Source organism: Triturus cristatus, chromosome 2_1 (assembly GCF_964204655.1).
Source record: "Triturus cristatus chromosome 2_1, aTriCri1.1, whole genome shotgun sequence".
NCBI classification, from domain to species: domain Eukaryota; kingdom Metazoa; phylum Chordata; class Amphibia; order Caudata; family Salamandridae; genus Triturus; species Triturus cristatus.
Window position 1 is genome coordinate 40,624,339 of NC_140581.1, and position 13,755 is coordinate 40,638,093.

At 48.3% G+C, this 13,755-nt stretch overlaps 1 protein-coding gene across 1 annotated transcript in view; it reads right to left on the reverse strand.

Annotated features, from left to right (window-relative positions):
- The window catches only part of LOC146863678 (uncharacterized), a 420,595-nt gene that overhangs the window by 284,828 nt on the left and 122,012 nt on the right, over window positions 1–13,755 (reverse strand). Inside the window, exon 3 of the mRNA XM_085636652.1 lies at window positions 7,009–7,313. Coding sequence (XP_085492778.1) covers window positions 7,009–7,313 — 305 coding nt within the window. The remainder of the gene's footprint in view (window positions 1–7,008; window positions 7,314–13,755) is intronic.

The following is a 13,755-nucleotide window of genomic DNA, read 5'->3' on the forward strand; positions in this document are numbered from 1 at the left end:
GAGATGGCACCAGGCTGCCCTACATCTGGAGAGTAGGGGGAGGAGAAGCCCGGGAGGTCAAAAGGCCTGGGCTGGTGCTATAAACCAACTGACCCATCTCCTGCTGAGTGATTAAGGATCCAGACCCCCAGTATCAAAGGGAGAAAGGTGACACTGGGAGGGAGACACCCAGAACTGGTTTAGGGAGGGGTCAGGGACCACTGAGCACAAACGAACTTCAAAGACAAATAAGGGGTATAACTATGAGAACTGAAACCCCTGAACGTGGGAATGAAACAGTAATGGATTGGGACTGAAAAGACTTGAACCCATTCTGTGATTAAGAGGAACCTCTGCTAAAGAACGAGCATCTGAAAAGACTGTTGTGGAAAGACCAATCCTTGCTTCTGGATCTGGGGCTGGTCTGCAGTTTGTTGTTCTAACCATGGGAGAGGCTGTTGGGACTGTGCTTGGAGGTTCTGGGTCCCCTTGCTTGAAGAAGACTGTGCTTTGTGCTGTCTCTTGTTACCCCATGGGCCAGAGGTGAGCTGGCTCCCTGTTTGGAAACACAGGAACATAAACGTTTCTGGAGAAGTCCCAAGCAACACAGTGTGAGCGTGCTTTTGCAGCTTGAGACCCTCAGAAGTTGTGCCTTGTGATCTCGGACACGCAGGGTGCGTGGTGTGGTGCAGCCAGGGCGTTGGTGAGGAGCACCTGATCATTGTGTGCACCGAACAAAGAAGTGAGTCTCAGATGCGCAGAGTGTGTATCGTGGTGCAGCCAGGGCGTTGGTGAAGAGTGCCTGGTCATCGTGTGCACCGGGAGAAGAGGTGAGACTCGGATGCGCAGGGTGCGTGTCGAGGTGCAAGCAGAGACGTTAGTGAAGAGCGCCGGGTCATCGTGAGCATCAGAGAAGAGGCGAGTGTCAGACGCACAGTGTGTGTGTCGAGGTGCAACCAGAGGCGCTGGTGAGGAGTGCCTGGGTGTGCACCAAATTCGAAGTAAGTCTCCACAGTGGTGAGGGCAAGTCTCGGTGTTCACTGAGACCGCCGGAAGGAGGGCCTGGTCATTGGGCCCTCGGAATGAAACAGCAGCGGCCCGGCAACCCCGAAGGAGCTGAGCTGCCGGCCCGAGCTCGCCGTACTCATTGACAGAGTTCTGGATCAAGGCCCAAGTCACTGTAGGAGAAGAGGAGAGTGGGGTAGCCTCCCCCAGGTAACGTGGATCACCACCTGTGGTGGGGTGCTTGCCCGGAGGGACACTCTCTCTGCCTCTCACTTCAGTCCGCTGCGCGAGCTTGTTGCTTCGGCTCAGATCTAGGCCTGTGCTGGCCCAAGGAGGGGCAGTACTGGGGCCGGAGTGCGAAGCGGTACTTTTGTGTCATCATTAATACATATTGGAGGCACGGTTAACGGAGCACCTAAACTGTCGTATTACACTTTGCATTATTGCTGCTAATGAACTATTGAACTGTGGTATGACGCCTGACCTCATTTGTGCCTGATGAACTACATGCTTGGTGCGCTAGCACCTGATGATAAGGTGGCGGAGTGCATTATTTCTTCATTGCACAGTACATGATTGTAGTGTGACGCATTGCTTTGTTTCTTTCTGGTACAGGGCATGCTGGTAGTGATACGCATTGCATTATTCCTTCTATTGCAAAGTACATGACTGTAGTGCTATGTATGGCATTGTTTCTCTGTTGCACAGTCCAAAAGAATATCATTACGCATTGCAGTATTTCTTTTCTTTTTCAACGTGTGTGATTCTAGCAATACGACTTGCCTAACCTTTTGGAGCCGGTTAAAAGTGAGCTTAAGTGTTGGTTAGAAGCGGTGGTTGGGATTAGAACCTACCAACTCACCGTAAAGAATACTACCCATTCTTATATGTTGATTTTGTATCGTGTGGTCATATCCTATAACTTCTGATATAAAGATTATACTCATTTTATAAAAACTCATGTGGAGTCTATTTGTGGTGACATCATTGGGTTGCTATGAGTGTGGTTGCAATTATTGCACACTCTTGCCTTGGAGATATGCCTGGCTGCTCATGCCAAGCTACTAACGGGGTGAGCAGGGCTATCTCAGACGGTGTCCTTACTTAGCCTAACGTTGAAACGAGGGGTCAGGGACTCCCGCCTCCAGCATTTGGTGGCGACGGTGAGGGATAAGGACCCCTACTTCCTACACCGATGATATTGTGTTATTCTTAATTTGTGCAAGAAGAATATTAATAGAACATTTCACATTATAGATGATTCCCCAGTATCTCTGGATATGGAATTAATAGAAATAAAACTGAGGTAACATTCTCTAATGCTTCAGATGAAATATTTCCAAATATTTCGCAAGGAAGAAATCACCAGCTTCCTCCTAGGTATGTACGATATCAAGTCAAGAATAAGGGATAATTGTACAAATGGAATTCTTTTCACCTCTTATTATAAATAAAGCAGTAACGAAATGTTTGTTAATGTGGGCTCAAGAGTAGCCAGACTACATATTGTGCCTAAGTTAGATAAGTCAGGATGGACTGTTCTTGATTTTGAGGATTATTTCTTTGTTAAGATATCACAAATCTTATGCTGAGTAGTAATTCCCAAGATACGTCATCAATTTGCTTAATTTTGTTACAATGACATCAAGGTTACTGTTGTTTGGCTACATTCCAAAAATGTATCCAATGCATCTTCAGAAAGAAGTAAAATACTGCATTTTATGGGCACTTTGTCACCACCATAATGAGTGGCCCAAGAAAACAAAACCGACTGGCGAAGGAGGATGACTCCAGTTGAGAAGAGATCTCAGTCTGTTAGCTAGACTTACTCAAAATCTGGCTGATTGGTAAAACAGGGCAATTTAGAGAAATCAAACTCTTATTTGGGACTGTAGGGTCAAACCCTTTACACTGCTAGAAGAAGAATCGGGACTCCTTTTATTATTATGTACTTGCTTTATTAATCAAAACTTGGAGATCTGGGCAGTCTATGAGATGGCCTTTAGGAAGCACAGACCATAGAGTGCGGGTAGAAGGAACAATGGATATGCTTACAGACATTAATAATGTTAAAATGCAGGCCAGATTTATGTGGATATATTGAATCACGGTGTACAAACAGGGTGGAAACACTAAAATAAAAAATGCATCTACTTCCTCTAAAGTTAAACCATAGAATGTTACAATATTTCCCAATGTAACAATGTATTATACACCCGGACCTTCATTTAAATGCTCTAATAGTTACTCTGAGAGATGACTATGGAATGGACACATGTTATGGATTTGCCTTTCTTCAAAAAATGTCTGGTGATCACGCTTCTTAGAAAAAAATACAATTGATGGAATGAATATTGTTCTAGATGTAAGTATGGCCTTGCTGGGCTGCGAGACCACTCTTCTCTGATAATGGTAGAAATTCTTTATTTTTTCTGACATTGATAGCAAGGTTGTTATTAGCACAGAATTGGTGGTCCGAAGAAGTGCCAACCCTTGCAAAATGAGGCCAGGTTTGGTAATCGCAAAAACTAATATGCAAACGTGTGTTTTACACTTTCTGCAATTCCCAGTGGGGTCGAAGATAGACTTTCCTCATGCATATTCCCCGCCTCTCGCCTAGCCCCGCCCATTGCCTTCTAGTGCACCTCCCTCCACCTAGGACCTACTTAATGATGTCCGCTGCGCGATCCCATTGAGCAGGTTCCAGGCCCAGGTCTCCCCATGCAGCTGCATCACTCATGCCCCTGCCTTCTCCTTGTCCCCCCCCCCCCATGTTTTTGTGTGCCTTCTCCTTGTTTTACCCTTGTTTCACTGCTTTCTCCTTGCTTTTCCCCCATTGTTTGGATGACCTCAGTTCCCATGCAACTCTGGACCATCACTGGAATGCTGAAGGGGCCTCAAGACCTGGCAGTCGGAATGAGCCCCTGGGACCTGCAAGCACCTGGATACCCCGTCGGGTGATTAGTCACGCTTTACAAATCCTAATTGATTGATTGAATATTAATGAGGTAGGTCTCAGTTTGCGCCCATTGGGAATAAAAATTTAAAAAAACAGGGATGGTGGCCGACTGGGGTCAGCCGACCACCTTCTCTGTGATTGTGATTACTTTGTTTTTTAATGCAGCCCATTTTCCTTAACACAACTGGTGGCCAATCAAATGCCCGTAAAGAAGATTATGTACATGTTGCGTTTCATAATATTAACTAATTTGAGATTATTCTCCTGAGCTGAATCACAACGTAGTTAGTTGAATTTCTACCACTACTTTGGGTTGAAGATGAAAAGCCACCCTTGTTTGGAGAATGGCTGGAGCCACTGGTCAATATGTACTTTGACCTCTTCATTTTTATCACAGCCATGTGCTCAAGCAGGCGTGGAGACTCCACCAGCAGAGTTTCAAGGTTATTGGTGTGCACACTGTGAGCAGAGTGAATCAGTAATAAGAGTGCAGATGTGAAACAGCTCAACTCTGTGCCTTTTCCTCAAAGGTGACATAAGTGTTCGGGGTGTCAAGAGGACCCACCCAGCAGCTCGAAGGGAATAGGGTGGAAAGGAAGATATTATGGGCAAGAAAGGGGTGGCGGCTGAATTCGCTGAATGAAGAAAGACAAAGGGGCTCATTTATGAGCCCCTGCGTCACTTTTGCGCCACTGGTGCGTCACTTTTTGTGACGCACCATGGCGTAAAACATGCGCCATGATGCGCCATATTTACAAAGTGACGCATCTACCTAGATGCGTCACTTTGTAAACCCCTGCGCAACATTATACCTGCGTCAGGTATAATGTATGCAGGGTGGGCGTTCCCACGTAAGTAAGCATCGTAGAAGTGACGCAGTGAAATCTACGAGATTTCTTTGCGCCACTTCTAGGGTGCAAATGCGTCAATATCTTGCGCCTGCCTCACAGCAGGCGTAAGACTGACGCAGGCCCTTTCACATGGGGCTTGCCCCATGTGAAAGGACACATTGCTGGAGTTGCGTCACTTTTGTGACACACTCCAGCAATGCGTCACTTTTGCGCCTACAGATACGTCAGAAATACTGACGTATCTGTGACTCCTTGCGACATGATGCGTCATACTGTAAATATGACGCATCATTGGAATCGCAGGGAGGGCGCAGTGAAAAGTGACGCATCGCTGTTTTCACGCAGTGATGCGTCACTTTTCATAAATGAGGCCAAAAGTATCCTCTCAGATGCACTCTGTGCGGGCGAGCAGTTAATGTTGAAAGCTTGAATACGGCCTTTCCATCGCGCTGCCTTTAATAGCATCAATGCCGCCCTCGTCTGGGGAGCGGCGTGCACCGCATTGGATGAAAGCTGGGGCTGCCCTCTGGTGGAGGTCGGCTGTCTGCACGATGAGGTGGGCGCCCCACAACCCTTGGCTGTTGTGAGCGGGGAGCAGGTGTAGGTCCGGCTTGTATACCACGTGACTTGCCGTCTTGGCTCACGGTTCTGAGCAGCCAGTCAGAGGGTGCACGTCAGCTAGGACCAGACACTATGGCTGGGTAGGTTAGTTCCGCCACCTTAGTGCCACTTGTGCAAGTGCAGATGCCCAGGGCTTCAGGAACTCGTGGTCTTGGTGACAACTGAGGCTGACCATCCTCGTCGCCACTGAAGAGTCCCCTGTGGACCCCTAAACATGTGCCTGGCTGCCTAGGCAAATAACATTCATACTAGTAGGTTTTGTCATGTCCAAGAGACACCGACTGCAGCGTGACTCTGCTCTTTTGTGTCCACAGCGCCCGTCACTGGCACAAACATTTGCCCAAACAACACGAGGGGGGAAACTAGTGGAGTTTTCCAAAACTGTCTCCCCTGACAGCGGACTTTTCCCGCGGTCCGAAATAAAATGGAGAATTATGAAAAGTGTACATTCATAATTCATCGTTCACATGAGAACAACAGACACATTTTAAAGAATTGATTGGAACTTCAAATGTAATTATGAAGAAGTTATATTTAACAAAACAGAGTGGAAAATAGAAATGTTGTATACAAAATGAATTTGTATCGACCAAACTGAACCCTGCAGTCTGACATGTTGTTCAAGAGGAGCAGACATGTTTGCCTCATGTTCTTCTGAGCATTAGGGGAATCCTCCATTTTTTAAAAAGCGTAAGTTTAGAAGTGCTTATTTCTGAGGGGTTTAGTCAAATTTTGGCCAGGGGAGAGGGTTAGGTGTAGTAAAAGTATTAGTCCGTCAAACCACAGGTACAGCCTCACCTGGCGCCGGCTTCCTGAGGGAGGCTCAGCACTAAAGCATTCCTCTTCTGGGACTGTTTGTTTTCCATAACCCAACCCATCTTTTCTCCCTCAAAGTCATTTACCAAAGGGTACCTCAGCAGCAAAGTCCGGCCATCAAGAGTCCCCCCCCCCCCTGCAATGGAAAATAACTTCACAGACTCAGATTTAGTGGTTCCAGTTCATTTTTCACCAATCTGGGAATAAATGAGGCCTCTTCTGTCTGCTCTGAGCAGGGGGAATTGTCTGAAGCACTGCTGTTAGGTCAGAGATGGGAGGGGGGGGGGGGGTTGCTTGTCTGAGGCGAGCTTTATCTGATCTCCAAAGACTGCTGCCAGGGGCAAGTCTTAGAGGTCTGGTGTCTCCAGAACCAAAATGACCTGCTCCAGAGATTTCAGACCTGAGAATGTCAGGCCTGAAGACACTTGCAATTGAGATTTGGGTTATTTCACCTGAGGCTATCACACAGGTTGAAAAAACAAACTTATAATGAGGCCCTTATGTCTCTTGTTGGTGCCATAATTTCCCAAGTCCACCCTTTCCATCTTTTCTGCTCAGCCCAACCACTCTCTTCCTGATGATCTCAACATTTTTCTCCCTCAATCATGAGCCTTCCCTTGCTACCTGCATTCCTCCTTCCAGGGTTACAAGTTCATGTGTCATAGTGCTTAGAACTCTTCCCTTCCCTCCCACGCTTGGTGTCCCTCTAGATCCACCATCACAAGTCTTGCTTCCCACATTTCTTTCATGGCAGTCACATGATTTGGCATGACGTACCTCATGTATGTCGATCTCTTCCGCGTCATCCTCCACGGCGTACTGCATGATGTGGGAGCGCTCTTGTAAGTTGGTTCGTCCTCGCTGGTGGCTCCTTTCTTTTAACTTCTCTGATGTTTTTGTCAGCCTTTCCTCGAGGGATTTGTTTTCTCGCTCAATATCTTCTGCAATCCTTTTTTCTCTTTCCAGACGTTCTTGTTGTCGTTTCTCCTCCTCTCTCTGCTTTCGCTCCGCCTCCTCTTTCTGCTTTCGCTTCTCCTCCTCTCTCTGCTTTTCCTGTGCTATCCTATCTTCATTCTGTTTTGCTTAAAGTGAAAACAATATGTGATAAGAACCAAAGCCGGTAGTCTGTGGCATGAGCATGGCTTCTCATTTGATAACAATATTCTATGACAGAGTGATATTGGTTTCTATTGCTATATCGTGCTGCTTGACCACGACATGTGGCATTAAGATGGTCACTTGACGGGCGATGGTAGCAAAATACATCACACATACTGGTGGTCTTAAGACAAGCTCTCCTGTCTGGAAATATATCCTAGGTACACCATGGTCTAGATGTAATGTTGCTACAAGGTTCATCCTTAGAGGGAGAATGTTGTGTTAACCATATACTTACACAATGCCACATGGCAGGCATGTCTGCTTTAAGAAGGCATAGCTGCCATATACCTAATATATACCTTGGCTACAAAACTGCCAACCTTCTAGGAATGGTTTAGGGCTAGTGAGGCACAGCACACATCTCAGGGATGAACCCACAGATGCCTCCTCAGGGGATTCAAGTTGGGCAAGCAGGCAGCCTTGGTTGGGATTTGCAGCAGCAAAGGCTTAGTGAAGTGTCCCTGGATTGAAGGCACGCTGCCTTGCCTAGGGCAGGGGTGGAAGATGTTTGGCAAAGGGGCTCTATCTAGGAAGAAGAGCATCCTTGATCTGGCCTGGAGAGCACTTCGGTGCTTCTCAGATGCAAAACTCAGTGCTGTGGTATCCCAAACCATCAATAAATTCACTCTGGGGGTATTTACATGCAAATGTATTCCAACTGTAAACTATGTAGTAGGTAGCACTGGGGGGAAATTGATAAGGACTGGAGGAAAACAGTGATTTAGAATAAAAATTAAAAAAGGGGGAAGGAACAGAGGAGAAAACACTGATCATCACCATATCACTCTTGTCCAGGAGGAACCTGAAATACGTAGTAATACAGAAGCTTAAAAATTGGAAACAGAAGTGGAAATCGATTGTGAGTCAGACATGGAGAAGCATATATGGCGCATGGATTTGCCGCCTCGAAAAGGCCTGGAGGAACACCATATCCACAGAAGCCCACCACAACTTCAGAGACGCAACACCAACGCCCACCACCAACTCATCAGAAAAACGAGGAAAAAAGCGATTGAAGACAGAATCTCCACTCATGCACACAACAGCAAAGAACTCTTCAACATCATCAAGGAGTTCGCCCAACCTACCAGCAAGTCCACCGACATCTCTCCCTCACAAGACCTCTGCGACAAACTCAGCACCTTTTTTCACCACAAAATCAAGAGCATCTACGACAACTTCGACGAAGACAACCAACACACTGAACCCTCACCAACCACCCCCGACACCCTAAAGCCAGCGATTGACATCTGGACAGCCCTCACCACTGAAGACACACTGAAGACGATGAAGTCAACCCACTACGGGGCCCCCACGGACCGCTGCCCCCACCATATTTTCAACAGAGCCGCCGACACCATCACACCCATGCTCTGCCACACCATCAACCGCACCCTGGCAACCGCCTCATTCCCTGACGACTGGAAACATGCTGAGATCAACCCCCTCCTGAAGAAACCCTTGGCGGACCCCACCGACCTAAAAAACTACCGACCCATCTCCCTGCTCCCATTCCCAGCGAGCGTCATCGAGAAAGCCATCAACAGCCAACTCGCCACATTCATTGAAGAGCACAACATCCTCGACTCCTCCCAATCCGGTTTCAGAAAAAACCACAGTACGGAAACCGCCCTCCTCGCCGCAACAGACGACATCCTTACCTTACTGGACAAAGGAGAAACAGAAGCCCTCATCCTCCTCGACCTCTCAGTGGCGTTCGACACAGTCTCTCACCGCACCCTAATATGCAGACTCCATGACGCAGGGATCCAAGACAAAGCCCTCGACTGGATCTGCTCCTTCCTCTCCGGCAAAACGCAGCGGGTCTGATTCCCCCCTTTCCTCTCGACCCTACACATACCACCTGCGGAGTCCCCCGGGGTCCTCCCTCAGCCCTACGCTCTTCAACGTCTACATGGCTCCACTCTCCCCCATCGTCAGAACCTACGGACTCAACATTGTGTCTTACGCAGACGACACCCAACTCATCCTCTCTCTATCCAACGAACCCAACACCGCCAGACACAACTTTCGAGAAGGCATGGAAGCTGTCACCAAATGGAAAGACCGTCACTCATGCCCTGGTCACCAGCAGGCTTGACTATGGCAAGGCACTCTATGCCGGAATAAACAAAAACCTCACCCGCAAGCTACAGAACAACCAAAACACCGCCACAAGACTGGTCCTCAACCTGCCAAGACACTGCCAAATCTCCTAGCACCTGCGCACACTCCACTGGCTCCCCATCAAAGCTAGAGTCACCTTCAAGATGCTAACCCATGCTTACAAGGTCCTCCACAACACCCGACCAGCATACCTGAATAGCCGACTCAAATTCCATCCACCCCAAAGGACCCTACGATCAGCCCAGCTCTCCTATGCCATGGTCCCCCGCACCAGAAAGACCAGATCGGGAGGCTGCTCCTTCTCCATCCACGCGGCCAGAGCCTGGAACGACCGTCCGCTCCACCTCAGACAGATAACATCGCTCCCCATCTTCACAAGAAAACTCAAAACCTGGCTCTTCGACAGATCCCCTCCTTGATGGAACCTGAGAACCCCCCCACAACCCCCAGCACCTTGAGACCCTTACGGGTGAGTAGTCGTGCTTAACAAACACCTGATTTTATTTTATTTTATTTGATTTGATTTGGCATGTTGGGGTAGGAGAGATGATATGATGAAGCAGCACAGTACAATAGCTGCAGTGTCTAGGAAGAGGCCAGGGCAACCTAAGCTGAGGGTGCTGTGTGGTGGTGGTGAAAGTATGAGAGTAGAGAGAAAAGGGACAAACAATTAAGGAGCTACAATTCGGCTGGGGTAAAATCTCAATTACTCCGGTAAATGTAGCTTAATTGTGGGAATCTTGCATCTTTCTTGTTACTATTGAAAGAATTAATGACGATATATGCCGTGATACATTTGTACGTAGCAACGAGGTCACATTGCTGTTATCGAGTCTTCCCTTCACGGTAATATTGTAGTATTGGCAGCAAATGTTTTGTCCTCAACAGTCTTAGCATTCTCTGCCAATAGTTCTTTTTTTTTAAATATCTTTTTATTGATTTTTGATAAACAGAAACAAAAATCGGCTTTTACATTTTCTTCACAGACATAATTGAGTATGGCAAATACATTGGATTTATAGCAAGGGTAAGTGAGTCCAAACTAATGCATATCATATACTCATTGGTGATGCTGGGTCATCATCTGTAGGGATAGTCGGCGCAACACAAATATCTCCTCTGTATGAATTCCATCTCGCCCACACTTGTGACCATTTCCGAAGGCACCCCCATGCTACATACACAGTCTTCTCCCGGAACATGCACCAGTCCATGTTACGTTTCCAGCTGGTGGCATTAGGGGTTACAGTCCCTCCCCACATCTGCGCCATGTCCCTTTTGGTCGATTGCGGTACCAAGTGTCACGCATAGTTTCTCTGCCCCTACCAGGTCTGTGGGTTCCCACACATTTAGCAAACATCTTTTGGCCTCTGGGTTTATAGTTTTGTGCAGGACTTCACTCTTGACCCTCTGAATTCCTCTCCAAAATCTCTGAATGTGCCCACATTCCCATAGGACATGCGTAAATGTGTCTACCTGCCCACAGTTACGTCTACAGTTAATATTGTCTCCCCGCCCCATGTGGGCCAGCTGCGGCCCCGTAATGTAGATTCTGTGGAGAATTTTCAGTTGCACCAGACGGAGGCGCACAGAGATTGCCACCTCTCTGGGAGACGCCACGGCTTCATTCCATTCTTCGTCATCCACCAGGAGGCCAACAGCATCCCACGCCTCACGGAACTTGGTTAGGGGGTCGGGCGTGTTGTTGACAAGTTTCTTGTAGGTCAAGGAGATGGCCTTCTGAGGGAGGAGTCCATCCAGCAGTCTGTCTTCCAGTGGGGAAGAGTCAGGGAGAGGGGGCCCTCCTCTGATGGCAGTTGTCAAGGCATGACATTTTTGGAGATAGCGGAAGAACTCTGTGTCTGCAAGTTCATATTGCTGTTTTAGTTGGACAAAACTAAGCATCTTCCCCCTCACCCATAGGTCGCCTACTCTGGATATGCCAATAAGGTCCCACTTGTCGAAACGCTTAGAGGAATGAAACCACCCAACTGAGCCGAGTCCCACAGGGGGGTCGCGAGCGTCAATCTACGTTCCCATCCTAGGCTATTGTTGACCGCATGCCACAACTGGACCGAGTTTGACGTGGGCCCAAGTCAGGCATAGGGTTTTAGGATTACCGTATAGGGCCCGGTTGTAGGAACTGCCCGGTAATTGCCACTTGTCCATGGCATAACCCGGGTCTCCGGGGGTCCGTTATGTACCCTGATTGATGGCTGCCAGATGGGCTGCCCAGTAATATATTTTTATGTCGGGGCGACTGATACCACCATTATACCAGTTGAGAGTCAATTTATGGAGCGCAATCCTCGGTCTCCCGTTCCACAGTAGCTGCCTCTGTAGGCCTTCGATTTCTTTAAAATAACGTGCTGGGACTGGGACGGGGTAGTTCTGAAGGGCATAGAGGAATCGGGGAGTGACATCATTTTAAAGAGAGCAGCACGCCCAAGCATCGAGAGTGGAAGCGCTCCCCAGGTCGCAACATCCCTCCGCAAACGCTGCAGGGGTAGAAGCAGATTTCTTTCATACCTGAGCCGAGCGCCAGCTGTGACAAAGATCCCTATATACTTGAAGCCCTCAGACACCACCTGTATCGCACAGTCTCTTGGAAGAGATGGAGGTTCCCCAGATAATACATACAAGAGAGATTTTCCCCAGTTGATGGAGTAGCCCGAGAACCTCCCAAAGGATGTAAGGATATCCAAGACACATCTGAGTGATTTTGCGGGGGAAGCAAGGTAGAGCAGAATGTCATCTGCATAAAGGGAGATCCGATCTTCCCATTCCGTCGACCATCGCAAGCCCCTAATCGATAAGTACTGTCGAATCCATGAGGCCAAAGGTTCCAGAGATAGGGAAAAGAGCAGGGGTGTTAGATGGCAACCCTGTCTGGGTTCCCCGACCGAGAACGAAAGCTTCCGATTGTTTGTTATTGACCACAACCTGCGCAAGGAGAGCGGAATAAAGGAGCATGACCCATGAGATGAATTGAGGGCCAAAGCTGAATTTCGAGAGTACTGCAAACAGGTAGGGCCACTCAATCGTGTCAAAGGCCATAGCTGCGTCCAGAGACAGAATGACTGCATCGTCCTGTATCGTTCCAGCTCTCTCTATCACCCCATGCAGCCGCCTCAGATTTAGAGCAGTATTGCGGTGGGGCATAAAGCCTGATTAATCTGAATGTACAAGGGAGCCCAGCACTTGTATAAGACGGGTGGCTAGAAGTTTAGCTAATATCTTAGGTTCAGCGTTTATCAAGTAGATAGGTCGGTAGGATGCGCACTTGGCCCTCGGCTTGCCTTCTTTAGGGATGACTACAATTGATGCGAGCCGTTGGTCTGGTGGCAGCTCTCCCATCTCTTTGCAATCTTCGGACATGGCGCGCAAATGTGAGGCCAACTTGTCAGGGCACATTTTGTAAAGCTCAATTGGCAACCCGTTGAGGCCCATCACCTTGCACGGCTTGAGAGCTCTAATTGCTTGCGCAATTTCGTCGTTGGTCACCTCACTGTCCAAATAGCTCCGGTCATCATCCGAGAGAGACGGGAGTCCGATATCTTTGAGGAGGTCAGCCGAGTCTGTCTCTCCGAAAGACGACTGCGATTTATATACTTCGGTATAATGTGCCGCACATTCCCCGGCTATAGCGTCCGGTTCTGTGACCCTTGCCCCCGAAACGGTCATACGTTCAGGAACAATGCGGTTAGCTCTCTCCCTCTTATCCAGCCAGGCGATAAGTTTCCCCGCTTGTCTCCCCATTCATACACTCTACTGTCTCTCTCTCCTCACCAGGTCTTAGCATGTTCTGTGGCATGGGCCTTATACTCATCTGTTTTTAATCGCAAAAGGTGTTCGGCGTCTGGGACATCCCCCCCCCATCTCCGCCTCCAGGTGCATTATGTCTTTTTCAACCTCTTCAAGCTCCTTAGTGTCTTCCTTCCGGACCCCAGCCACCAGGGAGAGGGCAGCCCCTCGAACGACGGACTTGAACGCCTCCCACAGCATCTGAGGGGAGTCCACCGAACCCAGGTTCTCACAAAAATAGTGATCTATCGCTTTCTGCAAGTCCCTCCTCACCGACGGGTTACGGAGATACCATGGGTTGATCGGTGCAATCACATCAATTCGGCGATCCCCAAGTACTATTTGTGAGAGGGTGGCCTGATATATGCTGTCCACTAGTTCTAGTTGGCACCTTGTATCAGTCCAAACAACCCCTTATGGTGAATTGGTTAA